The 20,142-nt window shown below is 40.8% G+C and overlaps 1 protein-coding gene across 5 annotated transcripts in view; it reads left to right on the top strand.

Annotated features, from left to right (window-relative positions):
• The window catches only part of LOC120518298 (protein unc-79 homolog), a 240,182-nt gene that overhangs the window by 7,020 nt on the left and 213,020 nt on the right, over nt 1-20,142 (top strand). For 3 of the 5 annotated variants that reach the window (XM_039741014.1, XM_039741015.1, XM_039741012.1), the window contains exons 2-3: nt 2,748-2,868; nt 7,080-7,384. In XM_039741014.1, coding sequence (XP_039596948.1) covers nt 2,748-2,868; nt 7,080-7,384 — 426 coding nt within the window. Of the gene's footprint in view, nt 1-2,747; nt 2,869-7,079; nt 7,385-20,142 lie in introns of those variants that run through there. The other 2 variants (XM_039741016.1, XM_039741017.1) reach the window with 2 other exon arrangements.

Genomic DNA, 20,142 nt, shown 5'->3' with positions numbered 1-20,142 from the left:
TAAATGCAACATTTAAATTAAAACATGAAACTATTACATACACTTAGGCATTTGGTTGCTTATTTTTAAGGAAAGGGTGATTTCCCATGTGAAGAAAATGTGTTGTATTTTACCATGATGTTTGTAATTGTGTTTCTTGGGTTTAGCTGTTGCATAACATGATGTCAGGAAAAACAATTAAGAAATTTTGAGCAATAAAATGGAGTGACAGTAAGAAACGCAACACCTCGGCAATGCACCTGTCGATGGATAAAAGCACTGAATCGTTGGGTCCATCACCTTCTCTTCTTTTCAGCACGGAGATAACCTTGAACTTTTTGTCCTGTGCAGATGCACGCTGACGCAGCCTTACGCTTCATGTCTCTGTTTTAGGTGAAGGCCTCCAGGTTTGGATGGCTTGCCTGTAGAACTGTTTTCTGCTTTTAGGAACAAATTTTTCACCCCAGTCTTTGTGATGCTAAGGAAGGCAATTTCCCTCAGGCATTTAAGCTTGGGTTTTCATCATAAATTCACGATACAGCACCTTCAGAGAGTTGTTAGACCCTTCGTTTTAATCGCATTCTGTTACCTTGCAGCCTTGGGCTAAAATTTTTTCAATTAATTTTTCCCTAATCAAGCAACACTCAGTACCCTAGAATAACAAAGCAAAATCAGGATTATGGACATGTGTTTGCAAATATAATAAAAATAAAAAACTAAAACATCCTGTTGACACAAGTATTCGGAGCATTTACTGGAGTACTGGAGTCTTCTTGGGTTTGACATGATTTAGAGAATTCCTGCCCTCTCTTCTCTACAGTTCCTCTCAGACCATCAGTGTACTGTTATTATCAGGTTTCTCCAGAGATGTTCAGTTGGGTTCAAGTCTGGGATCTGACTGTGCCACTCAAGGACATTCCCAGAGTTATTCCTAAGCCACTCCTGTGTTGTCCTTGCTTTGTGAGTCTTCGGCCCAGTCTGAGGTCCAGAGTGCTCTGAACATCCATCCATCCATTATCCAACCCGCTATATCCTAACTACAGGGTTACGGGGGTTCTGCTGGAGCCAATCCCAGCCAACACAGGGCACAAGGCAGGAAACAAACCCTGGGCAGGGCGCCAGCACACCACAGGACACACACACCAAGCACACACTAGGGACAATTTAGGTTCGCCAGTGCACCTAACCTGCATGTCTTTGGACTGTGGGAGGAAACCGGAGCACCCGGAGGAAACCCACGCAGACACAGAGAGAACATACAAAATCCACGCAGGGAGGACCTGGGAAGCGAACCTGGGTCTCCTAACTGTGAGGCAGTTGCCTCCCTTGCTCTGAACAGAATTTCATTAAAGATATCTCTGGACTTCGCTCCATTCAGCTTTTCTTCAACCCTGACTAGTTTCCCAGTCCCTCATGTTGCCACCACCATAGTATTGCGCAGGTGATAAACAGTGATAGATAGATAGAGAGATACTTTATTAATCCCAAGGGGAAATTCACAGTTTCCACCAGACATGATACTAATTTTGGTTTTATCAGACCAGAGAATCTTGTTTCTCATATTCTGAGAGTCCTTTAGGTGCCTTGTTGCAAACTCCATGCAGACTTTCATGTGTAGTCTGGTCACTCTGTCTTAAATCCCATATTGCTGGAGTATTGCAGCAGTGCTTACCCTTCTGGAAGTTTCTCCCCTCTTCACACAGGTTCTTTGGAGCTCAGACAGAGTGACCCTCAAGTTCTTGGTCTCCTCTCTTACCCAGGCACGTCTCCCATGATGGCTAGGCAGCCATCTATTGGAAGAGTTTTGGTAATTCCAGATTTCTTCCTTTTAAGAATGATGGAGGCCACTGAGCTCTTGGGAACCTTCAATGCTGTACCCTTCCCCAGATCTGTACCTCAACACAATCCTGTCCCAAAGCTCTCTAAGCCATTCCCTCCACTGAAGGGCTTGGTTTTTGCTTACCTGCTGGGACTCTCTATAGATAATTGTGGGTCTTTCCTAATCATGGAGGGTATTGTGTTCTTAGGGAGCTTTGATGGTGCAGACATTTGCTTGTAGCCTTCTCCTGATCTGTGCTGCAAAGCATCCAGTCTCTCAGCTCTGTAGGTAATTCCTTTTTTCCACCTGTGGGACCTTCTACACACTAGGAATGGACTGGATTGACCACAAGTGGATTCCAGACATTAAGTTTAAACATCTCAGTGATGATCAATAGAATGGGATGTGTCCAAGCCAATGTAAAGGGTCTGAAATTCTTGGGTCAATAGGATATTTCAGTTTTTTATCTTTAATAATTTTACCAAAACTTAAATTGAAATGAGGGATACATAACAAAATGTGTGAAAAGTGAAGGGGTCTGAAGGTGCCATACTTATTTGAAGAAATGTATTGTAATCTCTAGTGAATCTCCCATAACATGACTGCCTAGTCCCACCCCCTCATGTAAATTAATTACCAAATTGGCCAACCTTGGAGCTGGGGTGGGGTAATGGGGGGTAGGGTTTTAGGGTGTCTGTTTGCTTGCTGAATAAATAGATGCTGCGATTGGGCAGTTAAGTGCCAGGTTACATGGCAGCCCAGCCTTGCGCTCAGTCCTAAAGGGTTAGGCTGCCACCCCCTGTGACCTGGTGACGAACTGAGCAGGCATGAAAATGAGTGGCTGGATGTTGAAAACGTCAGCGCTTGAGTTTATGTGTGCGCATTGGTGCTTGACTTCTGCCTCTTTCCTCTATTTATACGCTCATTACTCTGCTCTTTATTTGTTTAGTTGCTTCTAAGATACGATACTTGCAAGAGTATCACAACCGTGTGCTGCATAATATTTACCCAGTGCCATCTGGAACCGACATAGCAAACACCCTGAAATACTTTTCTCAGACGCTGCTAAGGTAAGTAGTTTCTGAAACTTAAGGTCATAAGAAGAGAGGTGGGCAAGGGGAGATGATTGAGTGTGTGGTGGAGTGTATGTGAGACAAGGGAAGGACCACAAGTAATTTAGGCAGTTGTGGGATGAGGGAGATGGACCCAGAGCGTGTTGGGCACAGGAACTGTAGCACTGGCTGGTGCTGATGGACTCTTCTCTGAGTCTCCACGAGTTTATTTTGCTCATCTAGTATGTACTGAATACAGAGGATGTCAGCCTATGGCAGCCTCTCGTTAAAATTCAAAAACAGAGACCCCTGGGGGATTTTTTTTTCTTCAGGACGTTCAAGAGTGTCCCTGTCTTGCGTTAACTTGGAGGACACCTGTGAGGTAGACACAGAATTGTGCAGTGAGCCAGCACGACATGAACTGTATGCTCAAGTGCATGCAATCCTCCATTTGCAGTAGAGTCAAAGTGTCAATGAGATACTGTACATGATAGCCTGCCATTGCAGAGACTGAAGAAAACAGATTAAGAGTCCCAAAGCACGCAAGTCCCAGAAATGCCCACTCAAGGGGGAAATCCAATAAAAAACCATGGCTGGATACATAAAGGCTATGTGGAATCTTTCTAAAATTAAAATGTTTATTTGTAGAAACTCAGTGGAGGCATAACAGAAAGTTGTGTGAAGCACAAAAGGCAACACAGAGGCAATCCAAAGCAAACAAGTCCCAAAAAAACAGAGCAGAAAGTCGAGAAAATCCAGAAAGACACACAAACTCACCAACTTCAGAGCATGCTCACAGTGAACCGCCAGGGACTGTGGGAGACCCTCCACATTTATAGATAATGGGTAGTTCCTGGTGTTGATGGGCAGGTGGCACCACTTCTCTGGGTGGGACCATCCACAAAAGACATGGAACATCACAAAGGCATAGAAGCTTAAACACGATCAATAAGATAATTAATACATACAAAAAAAAAAAACAACATAAATTTGAATGCCAGTCAGGGGACGGACCCTGACTGAACCATAACAGGTGGTGGATTGATAGGAGCGACTGCTGCTACATTGGACTTTGTGTTCATTTGTGCCAAATAAAAATGTAAAGATGCTCCTGGGCACTGTACAATGGCTTACCCTGCGCTCTGACCTCCAAAGGTCATGCAAAAAGACATATTCCGCTAATCTGCTTAGATATCAATGAAGTATATCAAGTCAAAATAAATGTGCAAAAATCTGCTTCCACACAGAGTTAATTTTCATTGTCCCTGCCGTGTTGTCTGTTGTATGAACGACCAGTCCACACTTACTAGTTTATAGTTTTATTGAAATTAACTAAACATTTTTGACAATCCAAAGAAATAACTGTTAGGTTTTGTGGACTGATTAGTCTATTATGTGTTGTTGTGCACTCAATTCTAATGTTATAAACATCCAGAGGGAAGGAAACAAATGGGAGAGATGGAAAACACCAAAAAGAGATAGGAAAAACCTTAGTAGGAAACGAGCTCGTAAAGCAGTGCACAGCACATTTGCTTACGTCCCTGGTACACCGTTCCATTGTTCTGCACTACGCACCACCGCTTCCCTCCTGATGACCGTGAAGTCTTGATTGCATTGAAGCAACAAGGGGTGGGGGTTGTCCCACGTGATGTCCCAATCATGTCGAACCTTATAGTTCCGTTTTATGAAGTCTATTAAATGGATGTTTTTCCACAAGTGAAATCTCGAGTGTTGTGGGAAAAATGGGTGGGTCGGGGGGATTGAGAGGAAAGCTGGCGTTTAGTTCTGGTACCGCAATGCTGATAGTGTACCATTTTCAAAATTTTGGTACATTTCCAGTACCAGTAGCCTAGTATAGGTGGACGTGGTGACATCCAGGGTACAATCATCTCAAAGACTTCAGATAGGATTTTAAATGAGAGAAGACCAGGAGATGAATGTGAGACAAAATTTGTGACAATTTTGTTAACGGGAGGTCAAAACGATCTTTTAGCCAGAACCAAAACTAAACACAGGAATCAAAGTCAAGAGAGAAAAAAGAAAAAGTCAAAAACCATGAATTGAAGAAATCTTTAAACAGGATCAAACATTCAGAGTCAAAAAAACAAGAGCAAGAATTTGTTAACCAGGAAGTAATCAAGAAGAAAGTGTTTGGAATAGAGAGTCAACCGTTTATCTGTCATATCCCAATAAAATAGGGCAGCTAGAGCCAACATTTTAACCCTCAACCTAACAAAGTCAGGGTCATAACCTCTGTGAGCACGCCCCCAGTATCGAGAGGACGCATCATAGTAACGGGATCCATCAAAATGGCAACACCAGAGAGGAAGCCATCCCAGAAAAACAGAAAATGTTTGAAACTTTGTTACGAAAGCAAACCTTATATATAGAATCATGATGAAACCCAATAAATGATACATAATTTGCCAGAAACTCAGCTAAAATTCGCATCATGTTTTTTAAAAAATTCTTTATTCTAGGCTATCTGTAATCGAATAAATGAAAGCATGTTTTGTTGCTTTTGATCATTGTAAAGAACATGCCTCATACAAATCCTGGGCAATCCTGACACACTTCTTTTGCCACCAAACAGACAAAACTCCCCAACTTGGTACCAGTCTCATGCCCGGCTAAATAGAGAGTGTCAGCATTAGGAAGGGCATCTGGCTGTAAAACATCTCTGGTACTTCATCAATCCAGTCAGCTTCAGAAAAAAAAAAAATTGGATCCAGAAATGTGAAAAGAAAGATTCGTAAATATGACGACAACTTGTTTGTTTGTATCTGATATTAAATGTCTACTGATTTGTGAACTGAGAAGTCACTGAAATGCTTTCACAAAGCAAAAATGAGGCCATCCCAAACAACAATATATGGGGCTGACCCCCAGTTGTGCTTCCCACCACTCAAGTGACTTCTCGCGTGTGGTGCTGGGGACTGATTCCTTGCATGTCTTGAGTGTACGCTCGGGGTCCTCCATTAGAGAGCTCTTTTGCCCAGATGTTACATTTGTATCCTGTGGGGTGTGGGGGTTGAGGGGGACGGTGATGGGGGGGAGGGCACTTTCCAGCTGTCAGAGTGTGCATGTGGCCTTCCGTAAGTCATCCACCAGGGATGTCCTAGAGGTGTGGCTGGTGGAAGCTTGAAAGTTGGGGGCTTAAGCAGTGAGATGAGAATCTGTGTACATTTCATTGATTTCAGAGCCATTGCATTCTTATTTTTGTTTTTTCCTCAGAATGTTCTCCAGTTTGGAAGGTGATGAAATGGGTGGGTTGGGAGGGTCAAAGCTTTGGGGCAGGGGGGATAAGAAGATAAGTGCCAGGGCAAAACCCGGGAGTCTCATTGGTTTTTTTGTTTTTTCTCTCTCATGCTTATCAGCAAAACGACCTTTCATGGGCCTTGCAACCCAGTGTGTTGTCACTTGGGGATGGTAGCATAGCGAGCCTAAAAAATAAAAAAAAAAATGAAATATGGGACCCTGAAGAGGCCAGGGACAGCACACATAAACTTCCATCACCATGAGTTCACTGACATAATGCTGCCAGTCATCAACTTTGAGCAACTTCTTCTTCTTTTTTCTAGTTTTTTCCCCCCTAATGTAGCCTAGAACCCTTTTAAGAACTAAATCCATGTGCCTGTTGGACTTCATTCCCCCCCAGATGATACTAATGCAGTATCATAATTATACATACAGACATTATTTTAGTCTAATAAACATGTGCTGTCGCTGGGCTTGAGGCGTCGGACACACATGTTTATTTCCTGCTGACACATGTTTCAGTGAGGGCCAGCTCTATACTTCTCTCTCTTTATGGCCAGTGTGAAAAAGTGCCCGCCAGGGCCAAAACTGTCAATTGGCTCAAGCAGCGACGCCAGCCGCCGACACTTTGGGGCCGCGGCTCTCTTGTGCACGAAGTATAGACCTGGTGCTGAAACATGTATTTTTTTTCTCTTTTTGCTCCTTACCACCAGATAACACATGAGATGCAGTGATCGTTGCACTTTTGCTTTCCTTTGGATTCAAGAGATTGAAAAGAAAAAAAAAAAAGAAAAAATAAAAAGAAAAAAAAGAGTCCAACTTGAATTCCTCTTTCCCTTTGCTCCTCCGGACACTGCATCCTATGTGGCCTTTATCTGGGTTTTTATTACGTTGTCTGTAGTGTCATTTCAATGTAATGTGCTGTTTCTTTGTGTCTTTGTTGTCTCTTTTTTTCTTTGTCCCCGGAACAGCATTCTATCCCGCACAGGCAAGAAGGACAACCAGGATGCTTCCAATTTGGCAGTGCCCATGACCATGTGTCTTTTTCCTGTGCCATTCCCACTCACACCATCTCTAAGACCACAAGTCAGTTCCATCAACCCTACAGTTACTCGCTCCCTCCTTTACAGCGTGCTGCGTGATGCCCCATCTGACCGCGGGCAGCAAAGTCGTGATGCTCAGTTGTCAGAGTACCCTTCTTTGGACTATCAGGGGCTCTATGTGACGTTGGTGACCTTGCTTGATCTTGTACCCTTGCTTCAACACGGTCAGCATGGTAAGTGACTGCCTTTCATTTGTTCTATCATTCTGTAACAAAGTCAGACTTGTTGCAATCTGCTGAAGGAAATCTGAAACATACGACACTGGTGGGAGCATTTGGACCTCCCTCAGGTTTGCTTACTTTCAGGGCAGAAGTGCACCTCACTCTTGAGTTGTGATCTCACACTTTGGGGTGATATTTGCACCGATACTGTTGTTCTTCCCTTTGTAAGTGTTCAAATAATGCAGCATTAGGACTTGAAATCCCACATTTCTGCTAACTCAGTCCCCTCCATTCACTTGTCATTGTCTCTGATTGGTAGGGTGACATCCTCGAGGCGGTGGGTTCCAGAACCTGATGTGCACTCCGACTCAACAGATAGCATCGAGAATCGGTAGGCATGAGCTTAGTCTTGGTCTGAGAATATAAGAGATCAACAAGGGATCAGAAGCTGAGATGTAAGGCAAAAATCTGTAACCGATTGGACGTTAAGTTCAAAACATGCATCCAAAAATAAAAAGGTCGTGAAAAAAACAAAACCAAGAAAAAAACTCGACAAGAAGAGAAGGGCACACCAACACTGTTAGTATCCTTATCTCGGAACCTACAGGGAGGCGTGTGATGACCGCTAAGTGGTCACCCCTTTGGTGCCTAATCGTCCATGATAGCCATGATGCTAAGTGTAGTGCACAACCAAGAAAATGAGAGCCTTTCCTAGCAGAGTTCTATGGAGAAATTAAGATCAAAAATTAATTCTGCACGTAGAAAAACATTAATATGCATAAAGGTCAAGGAAAGACTCTGCAATTCTACACAAGTTTACACGAAAATCCGGATCTTATCCTTTTTGTTCTGTTTTTTCTGATCATTTTCATTCCTAGAAAGGGTTTCCATACATCTTGAAACCATTGGTGATACTAGTCTTTGGAATTTAAAGTGTATTTAAACTAGTTAGGGTATATTTCCATCTTTCCTCAACTTCATTTTGTTTTTCACAGACATCTCTGTAACCATAACATCACCTCCTGTGACACCATCACTGTAATGGGACAAAACCGGGCATTTCCTGTGGCAAAATTTGCTTATTTGTAATGTCTTGTACTCCATTTTGGATCCTGAAACGCCACCATGTTGATTCCTGTTGTTAGGTTCACTTTTCACATTAACAGTGATTATTGAAATGATGGGATAAAAGGAGCTCATTTCAGGATCTGATATGTGGATACCAAAACCCTCTAATGCGTCTCGTGTGTTACTTTCAGACTTGACCCTTTGTTCTTATGACTTTGATTTCTGGTTTTTATTTTAGGCTTGGTTTCATTTTGTTATCAAACGTTTTATTTGTTTTGTTTTGGCTTGTCACATACATCTTCCGATTTGGCTCTAAAGCCTGGCAGGATGTCCTTGTCATCCTTGAAACTGCTATGATTGGTATTTTTCTATCATTTTTCATGTGCCTTCTTGGAGTTGTACAAAAAGTTATATATTATTTCTCAGATTTTGAAACCCAAAGATGTTGCATCTAATATTTGCTTCTCTCTTTTGAGCTACTTTAAGCTCATTCAATTATTTCGTTTTTTTTTTTTTTCTAACTTGATTTAGTTTTTCATGGGTGCCGTTATTTTGTTTCTTTTTTTTTGACATGATGCAGTGGCCCCCTGCTAGTGGGCGTGGTCTTGGAGGTCATGACCTGTGACTTACTTGTATGATGGTATAAAGGTTGGCACAAATGCGCTTCCCAGGCATCTGAGATTTTGGATAACACTTGCGACTTGTCAGTGAGTGTGTGTTTTTGTTTGACTTTTGCTGCACTGATCTTGAGCTTTGACAATTGACAGTGAAGTTTGGTTTCTGTTTGGGCTTCACGTCATATCACATTATGTGACTTTTCCAGTGATTTTTCAGTTGTAGCTGTCATTTATACAATCTTAGCAAGTTGGAGGCGTTTGGCAGTACCCTCCTGTGAAAATATTCGTGTATTAGGACATACTTAATGACTAAGTCCAACTATTCAATGACTTGCTTTGAGAAAATCAAACAGGCTGTGTGTGCCTGATAGCTGACAACTGATGAATGCACAGCACAATACATATAACGATGAGAAATAAGGAGTGCAGGTGTTTTTTAACCTCACAAACAGAAGAGAAGCTCTTTCATCTGATGTCTCTTGTTTTACATATGACCGAATAGAAAATTAAAAAAAGGTCTGTAAGCCGAGACCTTGCCGTGCCTGTTAACCATTCAAGCAGCACCAGCTCCAATGCACAGCATGTTATTAACTGTCGGAAAATGGGGTGAGCAGGACTGCGGTGTATGGTTGGGAAGCAGTCGCTAAATTTAACATAGGAAGTGATTTTTCGATTGTTTAAATTGACATGGTCACGTCACTTACCTTGACATCGGCTTTAGCAAACAATATGACAGGTTGGAAATTCAGCTTGGTTTTTTAACAATGTTTATCTTCTGGTATCACACAATCCCACCAGCTTTCTAGTTCATTCTTGGCAGGAGAGACACTTTTGGTGCCATTTGCTTTCGTTGAGAATCTCCTGCTTTCTGGCCATGACTTTGGTATTTTTCTCTGCCATTTTTTGACTTTTGCTTGTGTCTTTTTGGCTTCGTCCATCTCCTGATCCAATTTTTGGCTTTTTGTAGCAGGGAACTTTGGGTTTAAAAAACATTTGGGCTCTCCTTTGCTGTGACCATGCTTGATGGCCGCCGTTTCATTCTCACATTTGGGGAATTAAATTTTTTTTCCTTATCTTTAATCACACTGAGAGAGAAGAAGATGAAGAACATCCAGAGGAAGTGCTAAAAATGCAGAAATTAGAAAATGGTTTAAAATGGTGAGTCATATCATTAAATTTATAAACAAAGTTGGGATTCATTCTTCCTACCCTGGTTTAGACTTTTAAGGTGAATGTACAGTATTTTATTGTTAATATCATTGCAATGCCATTTTCTGTTTTCAACTGCCATTTTGGGAACATTTGGATGGCTGCAGCCATATTGTTTATGGTTGCTGGGAATGGTTGTCACTCACATGGCCTACGTCATTATGGCCTACCTATATAAGTTGGCGGCACTTCAAGTTTGTTTGTTTGTTGTCTAAGTCGATGGACATGTTCTCCTAAATTACTGCCAGAAGGCCCTTAACCTGAAAATATCTCCAGGAGTGCTATGCAATGACTGAGCCTGCACTTGAAAAGACTTCACTCCCCCTCTCGGATTAATGATGTATATATCAAAATCAAATCAAATAACAGCTGTTTGATAAGTAATTATGAAGGGGAAAGGCTATTAGATGGGTGCTCAATTCTTGATTTAATGTTTGTTGTTGCTGTTCTCGGAAAACCAGTTATTGGCTTCCCCTTTAATCCCCTGCTCATTGATTGGTCAATTATTTATAACCAGAGTTTGTTGTGCCACGGGGTGGAAATGGCATATCTCACGAACAATAATGATTATGGACCAGGAGATGAAAAGAATTATTAGAAAGGGTCAATACCGAAAGTACAAAAAACTGTTAATGGTTCCGACCTGGTGGAAAACTCAAAATGAAATCTTATCTTCAAAATCGGGTCTCAGACTCTTCTGAGGCCCAGAAAATAAATTCAACGTTCTCCCAAACCCAAAAGCAAGCTTCGGCCTACATACGAATATAAGAAATATGGCAAATGAAAGAAGACCAGTCTGTCCATTTGTCACTCGTTTGTTTAGCTAATAGGTTAGTTATCTCCACATTTCACCAGATACTTCTTAAAGGTTGTCAAGGATTCTACACCAACTATATGTCTTAGTTCCAGATTCCCACAATTCATGTGCAAAAATGCTTTCACGTCTTTGGTCCTAAATACCCTTCCCCTTCATTTCCACTGGTGTCCTTGAGTTTGTGATTCAACATTAAGTTATAAGAATTCTGCTGGATCTTCTTAATCAATGCCTTTGAGGATTTTGAAGACCTGGATGAGGTCCTCATGCAGTCTCCTGTGCTTGATATTTAAATTTTATGAGTCTGTCACAATATGACAAGTCCTGGGATGTGTTTGGTTGCTCTCCTCTACAAGTACTCTGTAAAGAACACACGAAGGAGTATTTACATGTTGGAATCGGTGAGGTGTGGTGGTGACTGAAAGGTGACCAATGTTTGACAGCTACTGAGATGCAACATTCACAAATGAAAAAGGTGATGGAATAATTGGGGAGAAGCATTTTATTTGCCCTTCCAAACACTTCTGCTCATTGCTTAGCTCATGAAAACATGCCATCATTAACCACTACGTACTTTCCAGAGGTGGCTTCATTGTCTCCTATGTTGTATTTATAACTGACTAGCGACTAGGAGCCCGATCGAATCAAGCTACAAATTCTGCAGGGTGGTCCAGATCTAATTATGCAATTTTCATTACGCTATAACTTATTAAGTTTATTACATAGAAACGCACCTGAAAAATCCCGGACCATCGAGAAGTGTGCGAACTGATGACATGAAGAATGGTGTTCGCGCCGAACTGGAATCGTCCCCACATAAATCAAAGTCATCCAGACAATCCGGATCTGCATAATTAGAACTGGACCACCCTGTACGTTGGTGAAATCCATACTTTCTCTGCAAAGAATTATTTGTTTTTTTTAAGTCCTTGAAATGATTTTGTTATCATGGCACTGATTTGTGCTTCAAATAGACCTTTTCAGTCGATGTAATGAAGAGCTTCCTGTTTAAACGGTGCTGCTAGATGTAAACTCAGCTCTTCGGCTGATTTTCAAAACAAACCGTATTTTACGACTCTAATCAGAGCTGGAGTAATAATTATGTTGGCGTGGTCATTTTAGATCTGAGATCGGCTTAAATTTAAACAATGATCGTTGTTAATACCCAGCCGTCATTACTCAGTTTGCTAATAGATGTCAGAAGGACGGATGCCAAACCCGAACTGCCCAAAGATAGATTTCAATGTACCAAGCAAATGGCGATACGTTCTAAATTACTTACGGTTCCGGAGCTGTCGAAGGGCTTAAGTCAGTCAACGATGTTAGTCCTGGAAAGTACGCCCCACCAAACCAACGTTCCAAAAACCATCTGAACTTACTGTTATCTGCTTGAACCAACACCGACTTACTATACTCGGCTGTCCAGCTGCGTCACTGAAGCATTTGAACATTCTTGGCCAATCATGCAATACTGCGTCCGCGTGTGACACGTTATGTTCTAACTACAGAGGCAGAGTCCCATTGCATGGTTGTACTTGTATTGAGTCGAGGTATTGACGTGAACATCATACATACGGGGTATTGACGCTAACAACATACATACGGGGTATTGACGCGAACACCATACATACGGATAGTATCAAATTATATATAAGGATGTTCCTGTTTCCCACATGTTGCACTTTGTGCTTTTCTCAATTTAACTGAATTTTCGAAGTGTTTGCTCAGTTTTGAAGTTTGTCCAGATCTTTCTGATTTGTTTTTGCCGCCATTCCTCTAATTTTGGTATCATCTGCGAATTTCACAATTCACTATCTATACCGAAATCAGTGTCATTAATATAAGTCAGAAAAAGTAATTGTGGTCCAAGATCAGACTCTTGTGGGACCCACTGATGGCCTTACTCCATTCTCCTCTTCTCAGTACTCTGTCTCATGGTGTTTACCCACCTTGAGCTCCAGTTTTGCAGGCTACATCTGAGGCGTGCAGCTGCAGCTTCTCGTTTTAGAATAAACCTTTGATGTGGGATGACTGAGTCAAAGTCTTTGTGAAAGTCAAAGTCAATTCTGTCATACACAAATACAGACTATGAGTGGTAAAAATGCACAAAAATAAAGGAAGGAGGGGAACATCAAACCCCTGTTTTTTTAACAAAATGAAACAAGTCTGAAGCAAAAAAATGAATAGAAAAATGGTTGTGCCAAAAGGGCCAGCCTGAGCAAACAATACCAGTCCGCAATCCAGAAATCTCTATCCTTAAAAACAAGTCAGACTTCAGTAACTAGATAATCCAAAAAGGAAACACTTAAAAAATCTATAAAATCACAAGAAAGCCAAAGCAGGACTGTTCATGAGGGACACTAACTCCGAGCAATCAATTATAAAGGCCAAGGATGGTCCTTCAGCTGTAATGTCTGGAGGCTCCACCCCCTGAGGCTCCATGCACAGGTCTCAAGGCACATAATACATTAAAACCAAATAAACATACTTCAGAAATCAATTAACAAAATAATAATCAATAATGAGCACGATTGCAGTCCACTACCAGTATATAGCAACTCGTGACCCACTGGTGGCAGCCTGCTGTCTGGGATTCCTGTTATGAATATTGTTTGGTTTTGTTGGGGGATTTTATACCCTAAGGCAGTCTTTCCCAACCATCCAGTCCATGAACCATGGGTGGATGTCCCTTAGTAAATTTAGCTTTATTGACTGAGTGGGTGAATCGAGTCTGATCACCAGAGCATCAGAGCGTTTGATGCTTTCCTCCTTGGGGAATTGAGCATGATCATCAGAGTGGAGTCTGGGAAGGTAGCCCAGTATTTGCTACAATTCACCTGTGATGCTGCTGCTTTGAATGGAGAGCGGTCATCAGAAAGGTGGGGGTGTGGGATTTTGTCCTGGTTTGGCCATGTCCCACAAATTCAGAAAAAAACTTCTGTAAAGTCTCCATTAAGTTCATTTGATCTCTGATTTGGGTTGTTATATCACCTCCATTCTGACAGCACTATTGTTGATTCCCATTGCTAGGACCGTCCCAGAGTGGGAATGTCCTTAGAGATATGGCCTGTCGATGACAATATGATGGAATAAAGGTCATCCAGGGTTCTGCTTCCCCATCCAACTACATGGATTCCAAACCTATTTTCTTTGTTTCTCTGGTCTTTGAACCCTCTGCACTCCTTCTGACTTCGATTTTGTCTCAAGATTCTTGGATTAGGCTACAGAGAGTTGTTCTCCTGGTTCTGACCCTTGCTATCTGTCTTCCTCAAATGTGGACTGCATCAATACTTTAATAAGCAATCTCAGTTTATGTAAAAAAAAATCCAGATAGTGCGGGATAAATGCGAATAATTTAATTACCATTTCAACTCTAGATGTGCACTTTATTAAAACTATAAAAACAGACCATTGATTAAATAAAAAATCCAAACAAAGCAGCATTAATACAAATAATTTAATTATCATTTTGAATAGCCGTAATGCTCTGACAATTCAGTTGTGCTCTTCTGAGACCTTAAATTTGGCCTTATTAAATGTTAGAGTGTTAACCAACAAGACGTTTTCCATATGATGCTATAAGTAATAGGAAAGTCAATTTTATTACATTAAGTGAAATGTGGCCTAGCTCTGATGGTGTAGCTGTATTAATGGAATCTGCACCTCCGAATTACAACTTTACTCATGTGGTTTACCAAGGTAAGAGAGGCAGCGGTTTAGCAAATATTTATTCAAGTCAGCTAAAGTGTAAAGATGCGAGCTTTGGTACATTTGCATCTTTTGAGTATCTTGCCATTGTTATTCAAGGAGTTTCTCAGTCCCTAGTATTATCCATGTATAGACCTCCTAAATATAATGCGTATTTCTGTGGAATTCTCAGACTTAGTGTCAATTATAATAACTAACTATGACAGGTTCTTAATTGTTGATGACTTGTTAATTTTCATATCGATAACACTGCACAACAAAGTTTTTACTTCTTAAACACTGTTGGGTGTTTCTTATAGATTTTTGGGTGCTAATCACGAGTATCACATCAAAATTTACCCATCACGTACTGTTTCAGTTTTGTCATGATTTTTTCTTATATTAGTATCCAAACATTTTCGCTCCCATAAGTGACTTCAACAACAGTTTGTGCAGACTGGGCATGTCCAGACATGGAATCAGGCCAGGTTGGAAGCTGTTCTGTGGAAGTTGACATCCTGGGCAGGTCTGAACGAGATTGACACTATCTCAGCCTGCTATAAAGGTGGCTTGCATACACCGATCCTGCTCATCTAGTTTATATAGATAGTCAGTGTGTATGTATAGTATCAGTATAGTAAAGTATAGTATCTGTAGCAATATAACAGTAAGTAAACTTGATGCTATAGGCATTTTGGTGTCGGGCGATATGTCTCGTCAATGTCGTAACAGCCGCGATACATTCTGCTGTATCTGTGGCGAATATACACTTGCGCCTCAGAGTCTTGTGAAGAAAGCTTATCATCTGTATTTTGGCTGCAAAACTGGTGATCAGGACAAGGAATGGGCGCCTCACATTTGCTGTGCGACATGTGCTGTCAATCTGAGAGCCTCGCTCAGAGGCACTCGAAAGACGATGCCTTTTGCTGTGCCGATAATATGACGAGAACAGAAAGACCATGTGACGGACCGTTACTTCTCTTTGACTAATGTTTCTGGTTTCTCTGCCAAAAACAAGAAGTCAATTGAATATCCTAATCTGCCTTCAGCAATGAGACCCATGCCACATGATGACAGTCTTCCAATTCCGAAACCACCAGAGGATTGGACCTTGGACGAACCAGATGAAGAAACTGCAATGCAGGGTACTGACAGTGACATTGACCCGGATTTTGAACCGTGCTCATAAGGCGATCCACATCTGATAACACAGTCTGAATTGAATGATTTGGTCAGAGATTTAGGTCTGTCAAAAGCAAAAGACCAGCTGCTGGGTTCGAGACTGCAGGAATGGTGTTTGCCTTCACCAGGTATGAAAATTTCTGTGTTTCGAGGCCGACATCATGATATAACCAAATTTTTTTGCACAAGTCGACAGTCTCTGTTTCTTTTGTGACATTGAAGGATTGTTCTCAGCCTTGGGTTGTGATCGCAACCCGGAATAGTGGCGTCTCTTTATTGTTTCATCAATGTTAAGCTTGAAAGCTGTTCTGCTAAACAATGGCAACGTTTATCCTTCAGTACCTGTTGTTTATGCAGCACACATGAAAGAAACATATGAGAATATGGAACTGTTGCTGAAGCACATCCAGTATAGAAGATACAACTGGTATATCTGTGGAGATCTTAAAGTCGATACTCTGTTACTAGGACTGCAGCTCGGCTATACAAAGTACTGTTGTTCCATCTGTGAATGGGACAGCCATGCCAAAGAGTCGCACTATTCTCGACAGAACTGGCCATGCTGTAAAAAGTTAGTTCCATGACAGAAAAATGTGGCACATGAATCGCTTGTCGACCTGGCAAAGGTATTTTTACCTCCTCTTTACATAAAACTGGGACTCCTGAAGAATTTTGTGAAGGCACTGAACAAGGAAGGCAAAGGTTTTCTTTATTTAAGACAGATGTTCCCAAGAATAACTGACGCCAAGATTAAGGAGGGCATTTTTGTTGGCCCCCAGATCAGACATGTTATGAGTGATGAGCGGTTTGAAGATCTGTTAGTTGGGCTGGGAAAAATTGTCTGGAAAGCCTTCAAAGACATTGACAATTTTCTGGGCAATTACAGAGCCCCAAACTGCATTCAGCTGGTAGACAAATTTCTCAAAGCATACAAGACAATGAAGTGCAACATGTCACTCAAGATTTATTTCCTCCACTCACACTTGGACTTCTTCCCCGCAAATCTCGGTGCTGTCAGTGACAAACACGGTGAAAGGTTTCACCAGGACATTGCTACGATGGAGAAATGATACCAGGGCAAATGGAATCCATCACTGCTTGCTGACTACTGTTGGACACTGCAACGTGATGCACCAGACATTGAATACAAAAGAAAATCAGGAGCAAAACACTTTTTATTCTGTTGAATTTAATAGCTTATGCGAAATATAAACGTGACTAAATATGTTATTGTCAGTAAACATATAAATTTCTATTTCTCAGAGTTCCTACGTGATGCAGTAAAATCAAAGCTATATTTGTGCATACCCAGTAGGTACTTGTCACAATCAGCAAAAAACTTTTCAGGAAGCAAGACTTTTCAAAAAAATTGTTGTGCAGTGTGACCCGAAAGCAAAAGAACTCATGAACTTACTGCACTCTTTTGATCTGAGCCAGTACATTATTCAGCCAACACACAAAGCAGGGCACACGTTGGATTTAGTGATTACTAAAGGATTAAAAGTTGATGTGAGGCAGATCATGGATATTGGTTTATCTGACCATTTTCTCTTACTATTTAATACGGAAATAATTATAGATAAAATAATTGAGAAGCGTGTTCTTAAAAAAACATTTCTTTGATTCATCTGCTGCTTCAAAGTTTACAAACATATTAAGCAACTAGTCCGTTTGTAGTGCTAACTACAATAGTGATAATAATGTAAATAGTAAGGTGGTAAATTTTATTGTTAAAGTTGAGAGCTGACGCTGACATAGTCGTTCCTGAAAAGACAGTTAAAAAATTTTCCAGCACTGTTATACCAAGGAAGACCCAAAAAGTGTCTGATTTAAAGAAAACATGCCGGAGAACTGAGCGCAATTTAGAAAAAAACAAAATTGATTGTCCACTATGAAATATTGAAGGCTAAAATAACAGAATACAACAACATAGTATGTCTTGTGAGGCGGTGTTACTTCTCTAAAATGATAAATCCTGTAACAGTGCTAGTAATCCAAGAGAATCTCTACTATTGATCGTGTGCTAAACCGTGGTCACTCAATGGAATGCTTCCAAAAAACTTCCACTGAAAGTTGTGAGGCTTTTGCTATATTTTTTTAATCACAAAATTAATGGTATTAGAAATAATATAGTACATCCACGCAATACTGATCCTATTAAACCCCCAGTATTCAATTTTAAGCAAATTAAATTCTTTCACTAGGATAGATTTACCTAATTTATATAAAATAATTTCTCAACCATCCACCTGCGTCCTTGACCCAATACCAACAAGTTTTTTCAAAGAAGTATCCGGCATGCTAATTAATAGTATTCTTGACATAGTAAATTAATTGTTAGATACGGGGGTCTCCCCGGACTGTCTTTTAAGACTGCTGTTGTTAAACCCCTGCTCAAGAAAAATAATCTCGACTCCTCTGTTTTTGAAAAGTTTAGACCAATTTCTAATCTGCCTTTCTTAAGTAAAATCCTAGAGAAGGCAGTCATTACACCAGCTAAATGATCACCTGAATAAGCCGATACTGTTCTTGACAAGTTTCAGTCGGTTCACAGTACAGTACAGAATCACAGTACAGAAACTGCACTTGTTAAAGTAGTAAATGACTTGCAGGTAAATGCAGACAGAGGCCGTTTATCTGTTTTCCTCCTCTTAGATCTGAGTGCCGCATTTGACACCATTGATCACAATATGCATAGAAATCACCTTAGTCAGTGGGTGGGCCTCTCTGGCAGTGTCTTAAATTGGTTTGAGTCCTACCTGGCAGGTAGAAAATTCCTTGTTAGTTGTGGTAATTACACTTCAAATACACATGATATTGTATATGCTGTTCCACAAGGATCTATCCTGGGTCCACTGCTCTTTTCGATCTCCATGCTTCCATTAGGTCAGATTATCTCAAGACATAACACGAGCTACCACAGCTATGCTGCTGATACACAACTGTATTTATCAATACAGTAATCCCTCCTCGATCGCGGGGGTTGCGCTCCAGACTCCCCTGCGATAGGTGGAAATCCGCGAAGTACAAATCATATGTTTGTATGGTTATTTTTTATATATTTTAAGCCCTTAGAAACTCTCCCACACTGTTTATAAATATTCTCTGCACAGTTATACAGTAAACCCTTATTTATCGCGGTTAATCTGCTCCAGACAGATAAATGAATTTCCACGAAGTAGGATTCTTAATTTATAAATCTTTATTTATAAATATTTTCGCAGTTAGAGCATAGAAAACCTGTTTACGACTTTCTAAATACGATTTTAACATTATTAGAGCCCTCTAGACATGAAATAACACCCTTTAGTCAAAAGTTTAAACTGTGCTCCATGACAAGACAGAGATGACAGTTCTTTCTCACAATTAAAACAATGCAAACATATCTTCTCTTCGCGCCGTCAGGAGCAGAGAATATCAGAGAGAGAGAAAAGTAAACAAAAATCAATAGGGCCGTTGTGCTTTTAAGTAAACGAAGTACCACGATAAAGCCGCCGCAGTGTAGGGATCAATGTGAAGGTAGTCTTTTCAGTGTCCGTATCTTCTAAGCAAACAGCCTCTGTGCAAACAGCCCCTCTGCTCACACCCCCTCCGTCAGGCACAGAGAAAAGCAAACAATCAAAAATCAATGCGGCTGTTAGAGCTTTGACATGTGCGAATGTATATCATTGAGGAGTTTTATTTAATATTTAATACGTGCTCTGATTGGGTAGATTCTCAGCCATCCGCCAATAGCGCCCCTTGTATGAAATCAACTGGGCAAACAAACTGAGGAAGCGTGTACCATAAATTAAAAGACCCATTGTCCGCAGAAATCCGCGAACCAGCGAAAAATCCGTGATATATATTTAGACATGCTTAAATTTAAAATCCGCGATAGAGTGAAGCTGCGAAAGTCGAAGCGCGATATAGCGAGGGATCACTGTAATGTCTGATGATCCTGACTCTGTTGTTTCACTGACAGAATGCCTTACTTGTGTTTTTGAATTGATGAGTAGTACTTTTCTCAAACTATATAAAAAAAACAGAAATCTTAGTGATTGGCAAAAATGGATTTCATGAGGATATTAGAAACCAACTTGATCCATTAGGATTAAAAGTCAAGATGGAGGTAAAGAATTTAGGGGTAACTATTGACTCTGACCTGAATTTTAAATCACATATTAATCAGATCACTAGGACAGCATTTTTGC

The sequence above is a fragment of the Polypterus senegalus genome, chromosome 18 (genome assembly GCF_016835505.1).
Source record: "Polypterus senegalus isolate Bchr_013 chromosome 18, ASM1683550v1, whole genome shotgun sequence".
NCBI classification, from domain to species: Eukaryota; Metazoa; Chordata; class Cladistia; order Polypteriformes; family Polypteridae; genus Polypterus; species Polypterus senegalus.
The sequence above is the reverse complement of the archived record's forward strand: the minus strand, read 5'-3'. Positions and strand labels throughout refer to the sequence as shown.